Raw genomic sequence first — 15,386 nt, forward strand, 5'->3', positions numbered from 1 at the left:
GCAGAGTATATTATAAAAACACATAAGAGTTTAGCATTTTTTAACCTTATTGATGCAAATATGCATCTTAATTTATCTTACATGAAAGCTGAAACAGAAATGATTCTTTTTTTCACAGCTGGAAATCCCTTCAGGCATTAAGGAGTTAAGATTTATGAGTTTCACTATCACAGTCATCTCCCCTAACTCTCCCCTTGCTCCCCTTTGTCGTTTTTTCCCTCAGCCTTATTGAAAGACATGGTCCACCACGTGAACTTTGCCGTCTCTTAGAGTATGCCCCACCATCTGTCTCTGTTACTATCACAGCCTTTCCTTCTGAACCTTTCTCTTTAGTCCTTATCGTCTTCTGCCAGTGCATTTAAATAGAGTATTTCCAGATTGTGGATCTCCTCACTGCTTCACACTCAGGTGACCCCTCTCCTTTAACGATTCTGTGAACCAGGAAAATGCTTTGACTGCTCCTTAAATAGACGCAAGAAGATGTCTGATATAAACACAAGCTGTGGGATAATTTGAAAGGTTTTCCCAGAGGATGCACAGACAGTTTTATGGGACTAAAAATGGTGCTCTACAAGTTACAAAACTTTAAAAAGACTTTCCTAATTTAGACAACTCAAAAAAGTTGATGTGGCATTTAATTTTTGTTAACCAGTAAGTGTTTTTAAAAAAAAAGTCCACCTCTGCAGTCTCTGTCTACATGTTCTCAACCCCAGCTAAAAAGTTCGACCTTTCCGGTGCACCTGCATTTAATTACATTCTAATTAATTGCATCTAAAAGCTTGGCGAGAATCTGAAGACAGCCGGCATGGAGGCAAATGTCACCGGATAAAAGCAGGAAGCATGAATCCTGAGCGGGCCTGAATTTGGTTTCCCTGCTTTTCTTAAAAATTGAAAAAATGAGATGTGACTGTGGAAAGGCTTTGCTGATAATGGCACCATTTTTGCCTCAAAAAGACACATAGCGGAGAGTTTTGCTAGTTTTTCTTACTGAATTAACAAAAGCTTAGATTATCAGTTTTTGTTGATTTTTCCCTCCATAAAATCTATTTTTAATTCTTGGTGAGATGACATATAAAAGGCAGGCTTGAAGAAATTGTTTATTCAAAGATTAACAAAACATTGAATTAACTTTTTTTTGGCTGTTGACCTCTATAAATGGGGCTTTAAAGGTGCAGTCTGTTCACATTTTTGACTATTTAAAATAAACTTGTTTAACTCCTGAAATTATAGTCTAAAATGCCCGTGTGCTGCCCCCTACGAGTTGAAATGAGGTATTACAGGTGAATTTTGTGATTGGTCAACTGGTGGAAGTCCCACGTCATGCATGTTGCTCCAGTATGAAACCCCGCCCATCTTTGATTCTGTACCGAATGGTCGTTATCGTGTTAGCTTTAGCATGGCTAATAGGTGTTTTCCCTTCGGTAGTCAAAAATCTGATGGCTTTCACAATTTTCCAGTGAACTTAGAAGTTAGGGAGCAGTGGTTGAGTGCAATTGGCATTGTATCTGACAAAATCCATCCCAGTGATGGGATTTGCAATGAACGTTTTACTTGGGATTGTTCGCTTAATACGTTAGCCTTTATTAGCTTATGATGCTAGCGTCATTTTACCACTCAGACACAGATCTCCCAAAAAGAACATTTAACTAATTAGCGCACAAATTACCATTGATATATATATTTAAATATATACATTTGTTGCGGAAAGAACTTTTGAGGCAATCTCCAGCCATGTAAGATTTCTGAAGCATTTCAACAACATCATAAGTCAAAACATCATGCACGTGTGTGTTTTGTGTGTTGCAGTGCGTTCAGACACCTTACCTAGCCGTGGGTCATACTGCCTCATCTGAACTTCCTCCACACAGTCTGCTGGGAACCAGCCTGTCCTCCCTTTCACTGAGCCTTCCCAGAAACCTCCTTCACCTATACTCAGCACTGACAGAGGGAGACAGAAGAGTCCTCATTAATCGAGTGCTGTAATGAAACAAAAGTGGCTGTCGTCAGTTTAGAGGTTCGGTGGCAGATATTCTGTTGACAAAATGACGGGAAAAGAATGACAAGATTAGAGATAAAAGCTTAATAAAGTATTTATTACCAGTACTCGCATAGTAAAGTTGAGAAACAAATACGTAGGAAAAGTAAAGATTCTAATTTGCATGCTCACACACAATGTATGGAACAGTGTGTAGAGAAAAACCCTTTGACATGTTCGTTAAAAAATCAAGCCCAGTTCATAGAAATATGGGAGAGTTTGAAAATGTCACACATAAATGTACAGTTCGTATTGATTCTTCTTGCAGGGATGATCCACCGCACTTATTTCTACTGCACTCATCTGTTTCCCCAGAAAGCTAACAGACACACCCACTCACACACTCCTCAGATATCACCAGCTGGAGCTGAGGTTTTGCATGAGAGAGCCTCTCTTCTAAACTGGTTGCTAGGATACGCCAGTATGATGTTGCAGCCAGCAGACAGCCTGTTAAATGATGTACTCTACTTCCTTTAGGCTATACTTCAATCTGGCATGGAAACATTTCTAAGTGATGTGACCTGAGGCAGTGTGCAAACATCTTACTTTCTTTTAAATTAAAAGATCAGAGAAAAGAGAATCTTGTATGGGCATGAAAATATAATAACTACAATTCTTAACAAAGTGGATTTTTTGATGTCCTATTCCAATCATCATCTGTTTCTCAAATCAAAGGTTTGTCTCAAGTCTCTCCTGGTAACTCAACCTTTTACCTTAAAGCCAATTATCAGGTTCAAAGATCCCACGCTTTATAATTAATTTATTTCACAGTTTTGTCCAATGATATGGACTGTCTTATGCGAATTATCCCTCAAAAATATTTACAGACATGTTGCTTGATAACTCAAATGAAGGTGACTCTAAAATCACAATAAACAATTAACTTTTCTCTAATCGTCCATTTCATTCAAGTTCTGTGAAAAAAGGCAGTCTTAATGTCACATAGCAACCTCAGATAGATCTCCAAACACATAAAATACTCCAAAACTCCAAGAAAAACCTGGTTTTCCTTTGTGTGACAATAAATAAATAAATAAAATGAAAAAAGTATTTCCTCCAAAAGCTGATTGTAACCAGATTTGTTCACACTGGACAAGCAGGGAGGGGCTTCCTTTTCTTTTACTGCTGTTTATTACTACTACTGTCAGCCACCTACAGTTAGAGGAGCAGGGTTCCCGCAGGGTCTAGAAAAGTCTTAAAAGCATTGAATTTATGAATTTGAGAAAAATACCTAAAAAAGAAGTCTATATTTAGATAACTGAGCCTTAAAAATTATGCTGCTTGAAAGATCTCTGTTTCACATTTTGTGTCAAAAATATTTTTTTTCTACCACAATCACCTAGATCAAATGATGTTAGTTATTACACACCAATAGACTGAATGTACGCTGCCGGTTTGAGAAAAGAGGAGCGCTGAAGCATCACGGCACGAACCACAAAGCTACAGTTTTGTTCATAAAATGGGAATAAATTGAGAAAATGGTCTTCATTTTTGACATGCATGACCTCAAAAAGTCTTAAATTGAACTTGAAGAAACAGGAACCCTGAAGAGGGTTGGTGTGAAATGTTTACGTGGTGGAAATCTCGTGAATCTTGCTCCTTTCTTCTCTGACAGCTCTATTCCAGACTGTTGAAGATTTGAGGTCGGGCACAAACTGCAATATATTAATTTCTCCTGCCTGATCAATTTTGCTATTTCCGTGAAATAAAAAGGACGCTTTCCATACGTCACTACCAAATTTGGGTGATTGGTCAAAGTCCAACCTTATTTAACTTTTAGCGCACATTCACTAGATGTGGGTTTTGGAAGAAGAGCCCCAAAACGGTCGTAGAAACTTGTGTAGTGATGCATGAATGTAGGATTTTTAAAATGTGAAAGTGAGCATTTGCGTTACCTTTTTAAGTTCACTTAAACGCCCTTTCCCAAAGGCGGTGTGAACGTAGAATTAGACTTACACAGTACAAATGTTGACTGAAGAATTAATATCTGCTAATATCTGCTACTTCAAACTACATGAAATCATAAATGTTTGAAAAAACCAAAATGAAGCAAGTTCCTTTATCCATATTAAGGTAAAAGTTTAAAGTCTTTCAGCAACTTTTATTTTTGAAAATATCATGTTTGTCCCATTCCCCTGACTTATCTGGCCTCATGTGTCTAAAGGTTAAAAGAGGCGTTGTTTCTATGTTTGAAAATGAAGTCTTTATGCAGTTAAAGTCTGCTTTTATCATTATAATCATTATTTAGTCTTGAGTCTGGCTGTGTTTACAGTGAGCTTGTTTTTACATTTGTCATACATAGTTATTAGCTTTTCTTCCCCAGAGAAAACTTCAAAGTGTGTAATTTTGGTATGATTATATGTGTATTATTATGTCCTTTTAAAGGAAGGGACTCTATTTGTGTATCTAGCCATTCTCAGTGCTTCTCTGCTGACTTTTTGTTCAACAGCAGTCTGACCTTTTCACTTATGATTTAGATCTGACTGGCTAAAAATTGAACAGAAAAATGCAGATCTGAGCTAAACTTCTCACAGTAAGTTTGCCGCTACCACAGTACCAACCTTTGAAAAGCTCCCCTTGCAAATAGAAGTTGAGGAAAGTTGCCTACAGTCAAATTTCATAAACAGTTTTGTGTGCAGTGGATTTTTTTAAATATATTCTTCTTTATTTCATTTTGATTATTCACAAAGGCTTGTTTAAATAAGCTGCTGAAAACCTAAACTGTTGTGTTGCTATCTAGCGCCGCCATTCGGGGGTCAATAAAGTGAGAGTAGAATACATATGGCAATCAACACCTCAGCTGGACGGCAGCGTTTAACAACACAGCCTGTAATTAATCATGCTGGGGTGTAATCACCTTCCCAGGAAAGAGGGGTTAACAAAGATTTAGCGCACGCTGACATGTATTCATACAAAAGTCACACATGAATAGAACACTGGTATTCTCTGATATGGAGCAGCTCATTCTCAAGGAGTGAATAAACTTAAATCTAATCCAAACTAATCCACCCAGCAGATTTTCTACATCACAAATAACTCTTTTTCAATTCAATTTTCAATTCAATTATATTTATATAGCCCAATATTAAAAAACAATTGCCTTATTGGTCTTCATGATGGTAATTGTACAGCATGAACATTTTAATAAATACATACTTATATAAAGCTTAATTTTCTTAATATATGTCTTTCATTATCAATAAAATGCCACAAGAACATGTTAAAACAACCAAAAACACAAGTGGGTCTTTAAGGAGGTAAAAGGGATTCAGTGCTGTATCTGTGTGCATTGTTTTAGGATTATTCAGTGATTTAGATGCATGTTTTTTCTTCAAAATGTGACAGAATTGTGACTGCTAAATAAAAAAAAATGCAGCATTTTCTCAAAGTTATTTACATGTAAGTCAGGGGTGTCAATCTCAATCGCAAAAGGGGCTAAAATCCAAAACAGGATAAACATTTATTGAACACACTAAAACTAAAATTTAAAACTGTAACTTTTTAACATATTTATGAATAATAAAAAGGCAGGAATAATATTCCAGAATCAATCAACCTTAAAAAACTTTTAATATTTTACCTTCCATAAAACTGTATTTTTTTCAAAACTGTACAAGTTAGAAAAAAAAGCAAAATGACATCTTTCCATTAATAATAATAAAATAAAATGCTTTGGGGGCCGGATATTTACTTGGCGGGCCGGATCCGGCCCCCGGGCCTTGACTTTGACACATGTGATCTAAGTAGTCAGTGTTGGTGAAATGTTGTGTCATCTTCAATTTGATCTACTAACAAAGCTGCAGATTTAGTCCATCCATCTATCTTAACCCCAGGGTCACCAGTCTGACTCACACGCAGGAACACAAACTGACATATAAAGAACGTTTTTGGACTGCAGAGATAAAATCCACACATGCAGATGGAGAACATGAAAACTCCACACAGAATGGTTCCAGCTGGGATTCAAACCAGGGAATTCTGACTGTGAGGTGAGAGTGCTAACCACTGAGCCACTGTACGGTGGAGTTTTAGTGACTACTGTACTTTAAATGATCATTTTTACTCTTTCAAAGGCTTTATGACAAATTAACAAAAAAAGTAACATATATACTGACATGGATAAGATTTGATGGATGTAACAAATCTCACATTTAGAAAAACATGCTCTGTAAATATCTGCAGATGTCATTTAATGCATGCAGATGTAGTGCTAAATCTTTTCTTTTTTACAGTAAAAGCATTTAATAAATAACATCTATGCATATTTAAATGCTCAAATTAGTAATGTTTATTCTTCATACCCTCAGGATGAGCTGCTCCTTATCACCTACATCCTCATGATTCATTTCTATTTAATGTTGTGGGACTTTTTTGCATAGGGATATATGTTAAAAGAACCATTTAACAGAACGTTTCTTCTTTAGAAAATCTATTCATTTAAAAAACTCTAAATAAAATAGTTTGGAATAAATTGACTCACCTGAACATGACCACTTTTGCTGAAGAACAGTGGATTAAAGCTCTTAATCTCACAAAAAACGCCAGAATTGTCTTTTATTTTACGGTTTACAGTCAATTCAGATTAAAGGAGGATAAGAGACGCATTTTGAATCTATCCCTTTGGTGCTGGAGCGATTTATTTGCTCCAATTGAGATGTATATATCTGCGTGATAAAGAAACAAATAAAGCTACGTATATTTACATGTGTTTTGCATAACAAGCTTAGGTGTCATTCACAAAAAGACATTGTGTTGGCGGTGTCTTACACACAAGCATTACCTATGAGCACATTTCTTTTTATCAAACATTTGAACATTTTTATTTTTACAAACAGAAAAAAAAAAATGACGCACTTCTTCCTCTGTGAGCTTTCACAGACAGCGAAGGGATGCATTTAAAATACAAACACGCGCAGCCATAAAGGGTACTTTCTGTCTTTGAAGGCCTCGCTGGAAACAGCCTGTTCCCCGCGGTTGACTGTTCAACATCTCACAGGCCCATTAGAGGAAATGACACATGTTCCAAGCACAAGGTATGATCAGAAAGCGATGGAAGCATTACTGAATGAGACAAAGGGAACGCGGCAAAACGAGGCTCCCATTCAAGCGCTGACAGAGGGAGAGATGAGCATCAGTGAGATACAGACACAGCTGACAAAAGGAGAGATGTGTTTCAACAGATGCCCGGTTATTCATGACTTATCAAGAAAGCCAGCTGTCTGCTGAACAGCCTCGTACAGCATTGTTCTGTGCGTGCGTATGTGTTACTTCCTTGCCTTGCCCTTGCTTAAATCAGTCACAACTCCCGGTCTATAAATAGCACCAGTGAGGATGCAGAGCTATTTATACTCCTGGCACGCCCCGCCTGCACGCTTGCTTGGATTTGAGTCCTTCATTCAATTTTTCCTTCTATCATAGAGATTGTTTCTCCGCACACGGAGCAGTGACACACAAACACACACGAGGATGGCGACTGTCATCAGTGAATAAATGACAGCTGCAGAGGAGAGGAGTCGACTCTTCCCGACTCACACCACCACAGCAAAGGCGGATGCATCAAACGCCCTTTGTTTGCCAGCAGACATAGAGACTTAAAAAAAAAAACAGGTCCTGCTGAAAAAGTTTCATGGCTTTTTGCCACTGATGCACTCACACTGATTCAGCTGTGGAAAATTTGCCAAATGCAGCTTAATTTGCACAAACTGCCGTGAAAGGATTACTGCATATTGGAAATGCCGCAAGAAACACAGGGAAGCTGTGATGTGTCTGCTGCTATAATTAATGATTAATTACCCAGCGACAATATTCAAATTTACATTGCTGAGAGAAAACAATCACTCTTAATTTTAGAGTTTTAGAGACCACAAAATATGCTTCAGCTCTTAGTGATCTGTCTCACTTTTTTCTCAGTCTCAAAGTTATTTTGGACAAACACATTTTCCATTCAATTAAAATCTCATGCTGGCTATTTTGTTTGCCTCAGTTTACTGTTGAGTTAACGGTACATAAACACCGGCGATGCCACAATTCTCGCTCTAAAACTTAAACATGTGCTACACTAACTGAATCCCCGACTGCAGACTAAAATGTTATCAGTCAATGTCATACATGTTGTGCTGAATTTAAGAAGGATTTATTATTTATTGCTTTATGGCATCAGCCTTAGTATGAGCTAAATGTGAGGTGCTTCTTTATTGTTACTTTATTTTTAATTTTTCAAGTTTTAATTGAGTTTTTATGTACAGTATTTAACAGGTCAGGTTCCTGAACAAAGTATATATTTTAGTATATTTAACCAAAAACGCATTCCCATAAAAGGACCAGCCTTGGAAAAAATTAGATATTTTTCTGATTTTTTTTTTTTTTTTTTTATATATATATTCAACTAAAACAAAATTGTAACCCAAGGTTTGAACCAAATCATGAAAAGTGTATCATTGCAATTAAGCTCTAAAGGAAAGAAGATACAGACACAGTGACACTTTTTCAAATGCTCCAGCACATTTGGTAGAGTATTCTTATGCCAATCCACAATAAAATGCATATTTACTGCTTTTTCCTTTAGTCTCTAATTGTTAAACAGATTCATTCGCATGGGAACATTTGGTATTCATGCAAAAATGTAATGTTCAAAAATTGTTTTTTTCTTTTTTTTAAACAGACAAGTCCAAACCTTTGCCAAAACATTACAAGCTTCTTAATGTTTTAATCTGAGATTTATAAAACAAAAATCCTAATCAGATTGTGATCTTAGGATCTTTATGTATGAAAAGGAGATTTGGAATTTGAATTTGATGTCAGCTACACAAAGAAACTTGACTAGAACCATATAATAATTGTTTTTGTTAATTTATATAAACTGCTTCCATGTTTAAATCCAAATTTAAACCTTCAATCTTTTCTACTGATGTTGTTTAAAATATTACTAACTCACTATTTAATTCAACTTTTATTCCTTTTAGTTTTTTCCAATTTCCATGAATTCTTTCATTTATTTCTATCATAATTCCAAATAATTTTCCCCTGCAAAGCACATTTAAAACTATTTTGCTTAAATAAAAATATATAATACTAAAAAACGGTTTATTATGTGATGTCAGTTGCACCTACAGTATATTATAACACATGTTAGTGTACTGAGGGAGAAATATTAAGTAAATATTTTGTGAACACAGAAATATATTAACCTGCATATGAGTGCTAGTGTGCGTGTGTGTGAGAGAAGGGTTTAAAACCAAGTGTGTGAAGGTGAGTGAGAGCATTCCAATAAGAAGAGTGCAGTTGTTATTAGATTTGGATCCCTGTAGTCCTTATTAAACCCCAGTTCAATTCAGTGTAATAGAGAGAGAGCAGTTGTTGGATCCTTATGAAATACTGTATAAACTGGTGACATGATAGCAGCTGTCGACACGCGTAATAAAAGAAAGACGAACTAGGAGCCGTTTACTCGATGTAACTGATGAAAGTACTGCAGAGAAAACAGGAGAACATTAGAATACTCTACAGCTAGGAAAAAAATACACTAATAAAATATAAACTGAGTAATACATGACAAAAAGAGTTATTAAACTGGAACAAAATCACTATAAATCAGCGCAATATGAAGTTTAGAGAAAATCGTTTTAAAATCAAATAAATTGATTGTTTAGATTTTGGAAGGAACAGAAGGAATTCTTTACTATAATGTAAAAAAAAACAAAAAAACAATTCCCAGAACAGCGGACAATGGCTGCAAAAAGTGATCAACGCTTAGATATGTGATCATGCAGTCTGGTATCATGTTCTTGAAATGTTCCGTTTGAGCTGTACGTTATAAAACTACCATGTGAATTTAGATTTGTTTATTTGCACACCAGGCGCACACAATAAATCGCAAATTTATCATTATCGCGATATCAGCCTGTGTGATACGCACATCGCGAAAGACGGTAAAAACTGCAGTACATGTTTACACATATGCTAGTAGAATCTCTTCACTCGTTTGACCAATCGGATGAATCGAGTCATGTTGTCATGGCAATATTGATGTCTAATATCGCAAGTTTTCCTCATATTGTGCAGGCGTATTGCACACATATTTACTTTAGAGTTGATTATCTCACAATAAATACAAGAAATCTTGAAAAATTCACCTGCCCAGGTATTCATCTTTAAATCACACCAGGTGAATTTTTGGCTAAATATGTCCTGGATCAACTTCAGGTCAGCGTATAAGATCAAAATAAACTGATGAATCGTATCGGCAACCACAAATTATGACATGAATCGAAATATTGGTAAAAAGAATCACTTCACCCCTATAGTTTATACTGGAAAAAGAACTAAGGTGACAAGCAATTAAAAAGTCTAGGTTGAAAAGGGCAAGAGGACTCCAGATAGAAGACTGATGTACCCACAGACCCGATACACAAACAAGGAGGAGGAGCAATCACATTACTCTGAGTCAAGTATGTGCTGGGGATTTCTGCACGCTCATCCTCGAAGGAACGCCTTCAGTGGAAAGAGAGGGAGGAGGGAGTGGTGCAGTCCCTGCCTCATCAGTATTCCAGTGAGGAAGACTCAAATGAAAGGAGGAAACCTGAAGAAAAAAAGGCCTAACAAGGCAAAAACTAAAACAATGAGAAAGCTTTTTCTTTATGAACATCAAAGTCAAGTGGAAAAAAAAGAAAAAAAGTGGAACAAAGAAAAAATTCTACGGGTGGAGGAAAGGAGAAGGAAGAAGGGGCGTGGATGCTGTAAATTACAGTGGATGGAGGAGGAGGAGGAGGCGGGAGGAAAACCTGCGAGGCTGACTCATAGGATTCCCTTTTCACTTTTCATCTCGTTTCATCCCTTGCTGCTTCTTCACAGACTTGAGAGAAGCTACCTTACATTCCACTTCTTTTCATTCACATTTACAGGTGTTAGAAAAGCAAAAGTGAACCATAAAACAGGTTGCTTTTTGTAGATGCTTAAAATAAGAAAGAAATACCTTCATAAATGATCAGCTCAGCCATGTTAAGACACAAGCTTGACCACATTTGCTAGAATCCTCTCCGCCTTCAACATGACCTTTCCAGACCAAACTTCAAGCACACGGCTGCAAAAGAAAGTGGCAGAGAATGCCTCTTACAAACACCCATCTGGACAGTTCGGGTCAAACACTGTGTGTCCCTCTGTACACGACAGAACAATTGTTAGTCCGAAGCATCTCTGTTGCATATGTATCTGTGTCAGTTAGTGCTCCTGCTTATGCAGCCGTGTTGCTGTTCATGTTTATTCAAATGATGATTAACTCCACAACTGCTGCGTTTCTAATTAGCACTTTGTATGACGCTGCAGCTCACTTAAGTTAAATGTATGCTGACTAAACACCGCGATTATTTTTAAAGAGAGACAAAGTGTGGAGTGCTGCCATATGAGAGGATTTGAAAAACAAACACAATAAGGACACGAGTTTAATAGGAGGACAGGTGGTGTGGTCAGCATGCAGCAGGTAGGTGTGTGTGCAGGACTCTGCACCCCGCTGCGACTCTGATTGGACAGCAGTGTCCTTGCCGGAGGCCCGTGACCCCGTACATGATCAATATACAGATTTAGGGAATTGATAATTACCTGAAAAACTCTGATCCAAAAATATTCAGTCAAATAGAGCAATAATTCAGTTTTAGAAATGAAACATTTGAAGCAGAAAAATCTCCTACATTTATTGAATCAGTACATGGATGGTTGGGAGAATTTCAATAACTCTGAAAGAAGCTTAAAGGTCGGCCTGTGTGCCAAATTTAGGCTTTAATCAAAAACTGACACATTTATCGTTGGAAACTGAACATATAACAGAGTTTATATTATGTTTTAATGTTTAATCACTTTAATAAATGTCAGTGCATGATACAATATTAAAACATTGATTTTAAAAAGTTTAAAAAGAACTAAATAGTGGATAAAATAATCTTATTGCTAAGGTTTTGTATTCATCGCTAAAAAATGTAGGTAAAACTCCAATTAATAATCTTTTAAATAATCATCTCTTTTCATACATTTCTGTAAGTTTTAAAAATATTAAAGAAACTGTTAAAATACTTTGTAATTGTTGTCAATACTGTCATTCTGGGATGAATCTAAACACTAATGTAATCTGATTTGTTCATGAGATACAATTTCTAGGTACCAAAACAAACAGTCCCAAAAACATTTTACTTCAATATTGATTTCCTTTTATCTCTAATTAACAGAAAACTAGGACTAAAACTACACACTATTTATGTAAACTATATTACTTTAAGCTAAAAAGTAATTTATTTTGATGAATTTAAACATATTTATGCATCTAACAAAACAGAAAGAAAGGAAATACAAAGAGAGAAATACACAGAAACATCAGTTCTACTTAAACTAAACTAGACAATTACTGCTAATTATTACTTTTATTAGCAGAAATACATTAGCACAGTTAAGCAAATCTGCTACTAAAGTTTAATATGTATGCCAAACTTTGCTACATCAATTAGTACATATTTTGATAATCAAAAATGAAGAGGTTTTCAGAATAAGTCCCTGGAAGTGAAACGACAACAAGAAAAACAAGAAAAATAGTTTTTAAAAATGTTTTTTTTTTCTGCACAAAGGCAGCATTTCATCAAATGAAATGTTGGAGCTATAACACCTGTTGCTTGGCAACGAATGGATGCATGTACATGTCAGAGTTAACAGTAGCAATTTGTGTGATCAAAAAAGAAGACTGCTGAGATAAAGACTAAAACTCACAACAATGTATGGGTTCATTTTTAACTATTTTGGAAAAGAAAAATTTAACACAAGAAAAAAGCTCGAGTTACAGTCTTCTTTTTCCAATCTCTTTGAATGAGCCACTGACAACAGCAGATGCTGATGATGTAAGCATGTGAATTTGAACATACATGTGCACACACTTTGGTCCTGATGGCTGGTCCAGGTATGCTCTATTTGCCACCGAGGTGTTAATATTCCACACACACCAGTTGCGGCCAAACACCATTAATCATGTTTGTGAATGTCTAATCTCAACATTACTTGCACTGGTTTCATTTTCATGGCTGTCTGCAAGATTTATAATGGCGTTTGGAGAGGGCATATGTGGTGTGTGCGTGTGTGTGTGTGTGTGTGCACACCTACTCTAATACACTGTTATGGAAGCATGCTCTCAAGTGTGTCACCTTGTTGAAAAGAAAGAAAAAAAAATCCCAATCCGGCAGTTAATAGCTCTCATATGGTGGGAAGTCAGGGCATTCTGACATCCACATCTGATCATTTCAATATGTTTTGCTCACATGTGAACTTGAAACTGTGAGTTTCCACAAGTTTATGTAATAGTTTTTATCTGTGTTTGTGTGATTGCAAGCAAGTGGGCAAAGAGCTTGACCTAATTAAGGTGGCATGTGTCCCTATTTGTTACCATGGCAACGATAAGTGGTCTTTGAAGAGATGTCCAACTGCAGGATGAGACCAGATTATATGGATGGAGGGGATGGCAGGTACCGCACACACAGGGGAGAGCAAGAACACAAGAAGGGGTGAGGAAGACCTCAGGGACTTATCGTTGAAGGATACCGAGAGAACGATTAAAAAAAAAAAAAAACATCACACACCAACACATGTGAAACAGACGAATGATGGAAATTGGATCAACGTGGAAGTATTAAAGAACTTTTACCACAACCAAAGCTTACAAATACACAAGACTCTCAATATGTGGTCCACTGACAGTCAGAGAGTGCTGAAGGACCAACGGAAGTCATTACTGAGTGTGTTTGGAGAGCAGAATGTGGATGACCCTTCTGGATGGCGGTTGTTCCTCTAGATGTAAGCTGCCTAGAGACATTGATTCCAGACAATACTGCCAATCACAGTGAGTACTGGTAGCGTTATTCTAAAAATGTGGAAGGAATTACTAAAATATACACTTTTTTGACTCTTGGTCAGATTATTTACTCATCATTCAGTGCACAAAAGCTGCAAGCCCATTCATGCAGCGTGAAATTGGTCATAAAAGTGATATTTATCAATTTTGAGAGCCATGAAAGGCTGTTTAACAATCCACAATATATTTGCAGAAAATATTAGTCACTGGAAACTTTTACTCATTCCTATAAAATAGTGACATTTCAAGGAAAATGGACAAATTCCAAATCAGTAATATCAGTAATAAGTCTTTTTTTTTGCCTAAGTAAGAGACAAAAAGTCAAAGCTTTACCTTTACCATATTCATCATCAATGTCAGAGTAATCTTCTGCATCTTCACTGCATGGTGTGTCAGCTATAAGACATTCATGAGTATTAGTATAAAACTTTTTCTTCAAAATGCAGCTATGGAACTGTACATTCTACAGGTGTAAAAGTATAGCAGCTAAGCTTCTACTTCTGTGTTACAACTACATCAATATATGCAAGAGTTCTGCTGTCTTTTACACATAGACTACTGGGACATTTAGATCATTGCACACTGCAAGAAAAATGTCTTAAGTAAAAGAAAAATTAGAAAGTTCCAGATAGAGTTGAATGATAGATGCTTAAAAGAAAAAAAATGTTATATTAAGTCTTAAAATATTGAGATTTATTCCAAGTCAATAAGGATTTATATCTTGCAGTACACAAAACTAATAAATCTGTATGAAACAGTGTTGCTATGGGAGCATTTACCACAAAGATCTTCTGCATTTACCGTTTGCGACCATAAAGTTGTCTGTAACTAAAAGTGAAAGAGGAAATCTATTTTGAGTCATTCTTGCAAAAAGTGTGGCAAAAATGGTTAAAATGACTGTGGGAACACGTTTATCCAAGAAAATATCTCCTAAAAACTGACAACTAACCATTACTCTCGCTTGATGGCGCAAGATAAGAGCAGCATGCAGGTTGTGTATCTTCCAAACACTCGCTGTGCTTGTAGTTCAAATGCTTTACATTGAATTCAGAGTTGCTTGCTCCATGACTGAATTTTGGAATATTGTGAAAAGGATGCTAGTTGAAAATTTGTATGTTTTAGTTTCAGTTGTTGCACAAAATAGCAAAGTCAGCATTAAAGGCAGCTCTTTCTGGTCAGAAGACAGCAGATTCTAGCATCCAGGGTTTCTCTTGAAAAGGAGGGGGCATGTCCTCATGTGACACTGGTAGCTCACCAGCATTGCAGCTCAATTCTGCACTTTTTCACCTTAAACCACTGAATACATACAAAACCTGGACTGAGTGACCCCTCCAAGAAGCCAAAATCCCATAGAGTTCCACCTTAAGTTGTTAACCTGCAAGTTGCACTTAGAGGGAAATAAATGTCTACGTATTTTACATAAGAAACCTAATCTAAGTAAAATAATTAAAAAAAATCTATTGTCTACTGTCA

At 36.4% G+C, this 15,386-nt stretch overlaps 1 protein-coding gene across 11 annotated transcripts in view; it reads right to left on the reverse strand.

The window, feature by feature from the left end:
* Positions 1-15,386, reverse strand: part of shank3a (SH3 and multiple ankyrin repeat domains 3a) — a 162,893-nt gene that overhangs the window by 47,428 nt on the left and 100,079 nt on the right. For all 11 annotated transcript variants that reach the window (XR_004948077.1, XM_036212448.1, XM_024281650.2 and 8 more), the window contains one exon: positions 1,825-1,938. Coding sequence is in view for 10 of the 11 variants with exons in the window: in XM_036212448.1 (XP_036068341.1) it covers positions 1,825-1,938 (114 nt within the window). In the remaining variant the exon portion in view is untranslated. The remainder of the gene's footprint in view (positions 1-1,824; positions 1,939-15,386) is intronic.

Source organism: Oryzias melastigma, linkage group LG6, assembly GCF_002922805.2.
Source record: "Oryzias melastigma strain HK-1 linkage group LG6, ASM292280v2, whole genome shotgun sequence".
Taxonomy (NCBI): Eukaryota; Metazoa; Chordata; class Actinopteri; order Beloniformes; family Adrianichthyidae; genus Oryzias; species Oryzias melastigma.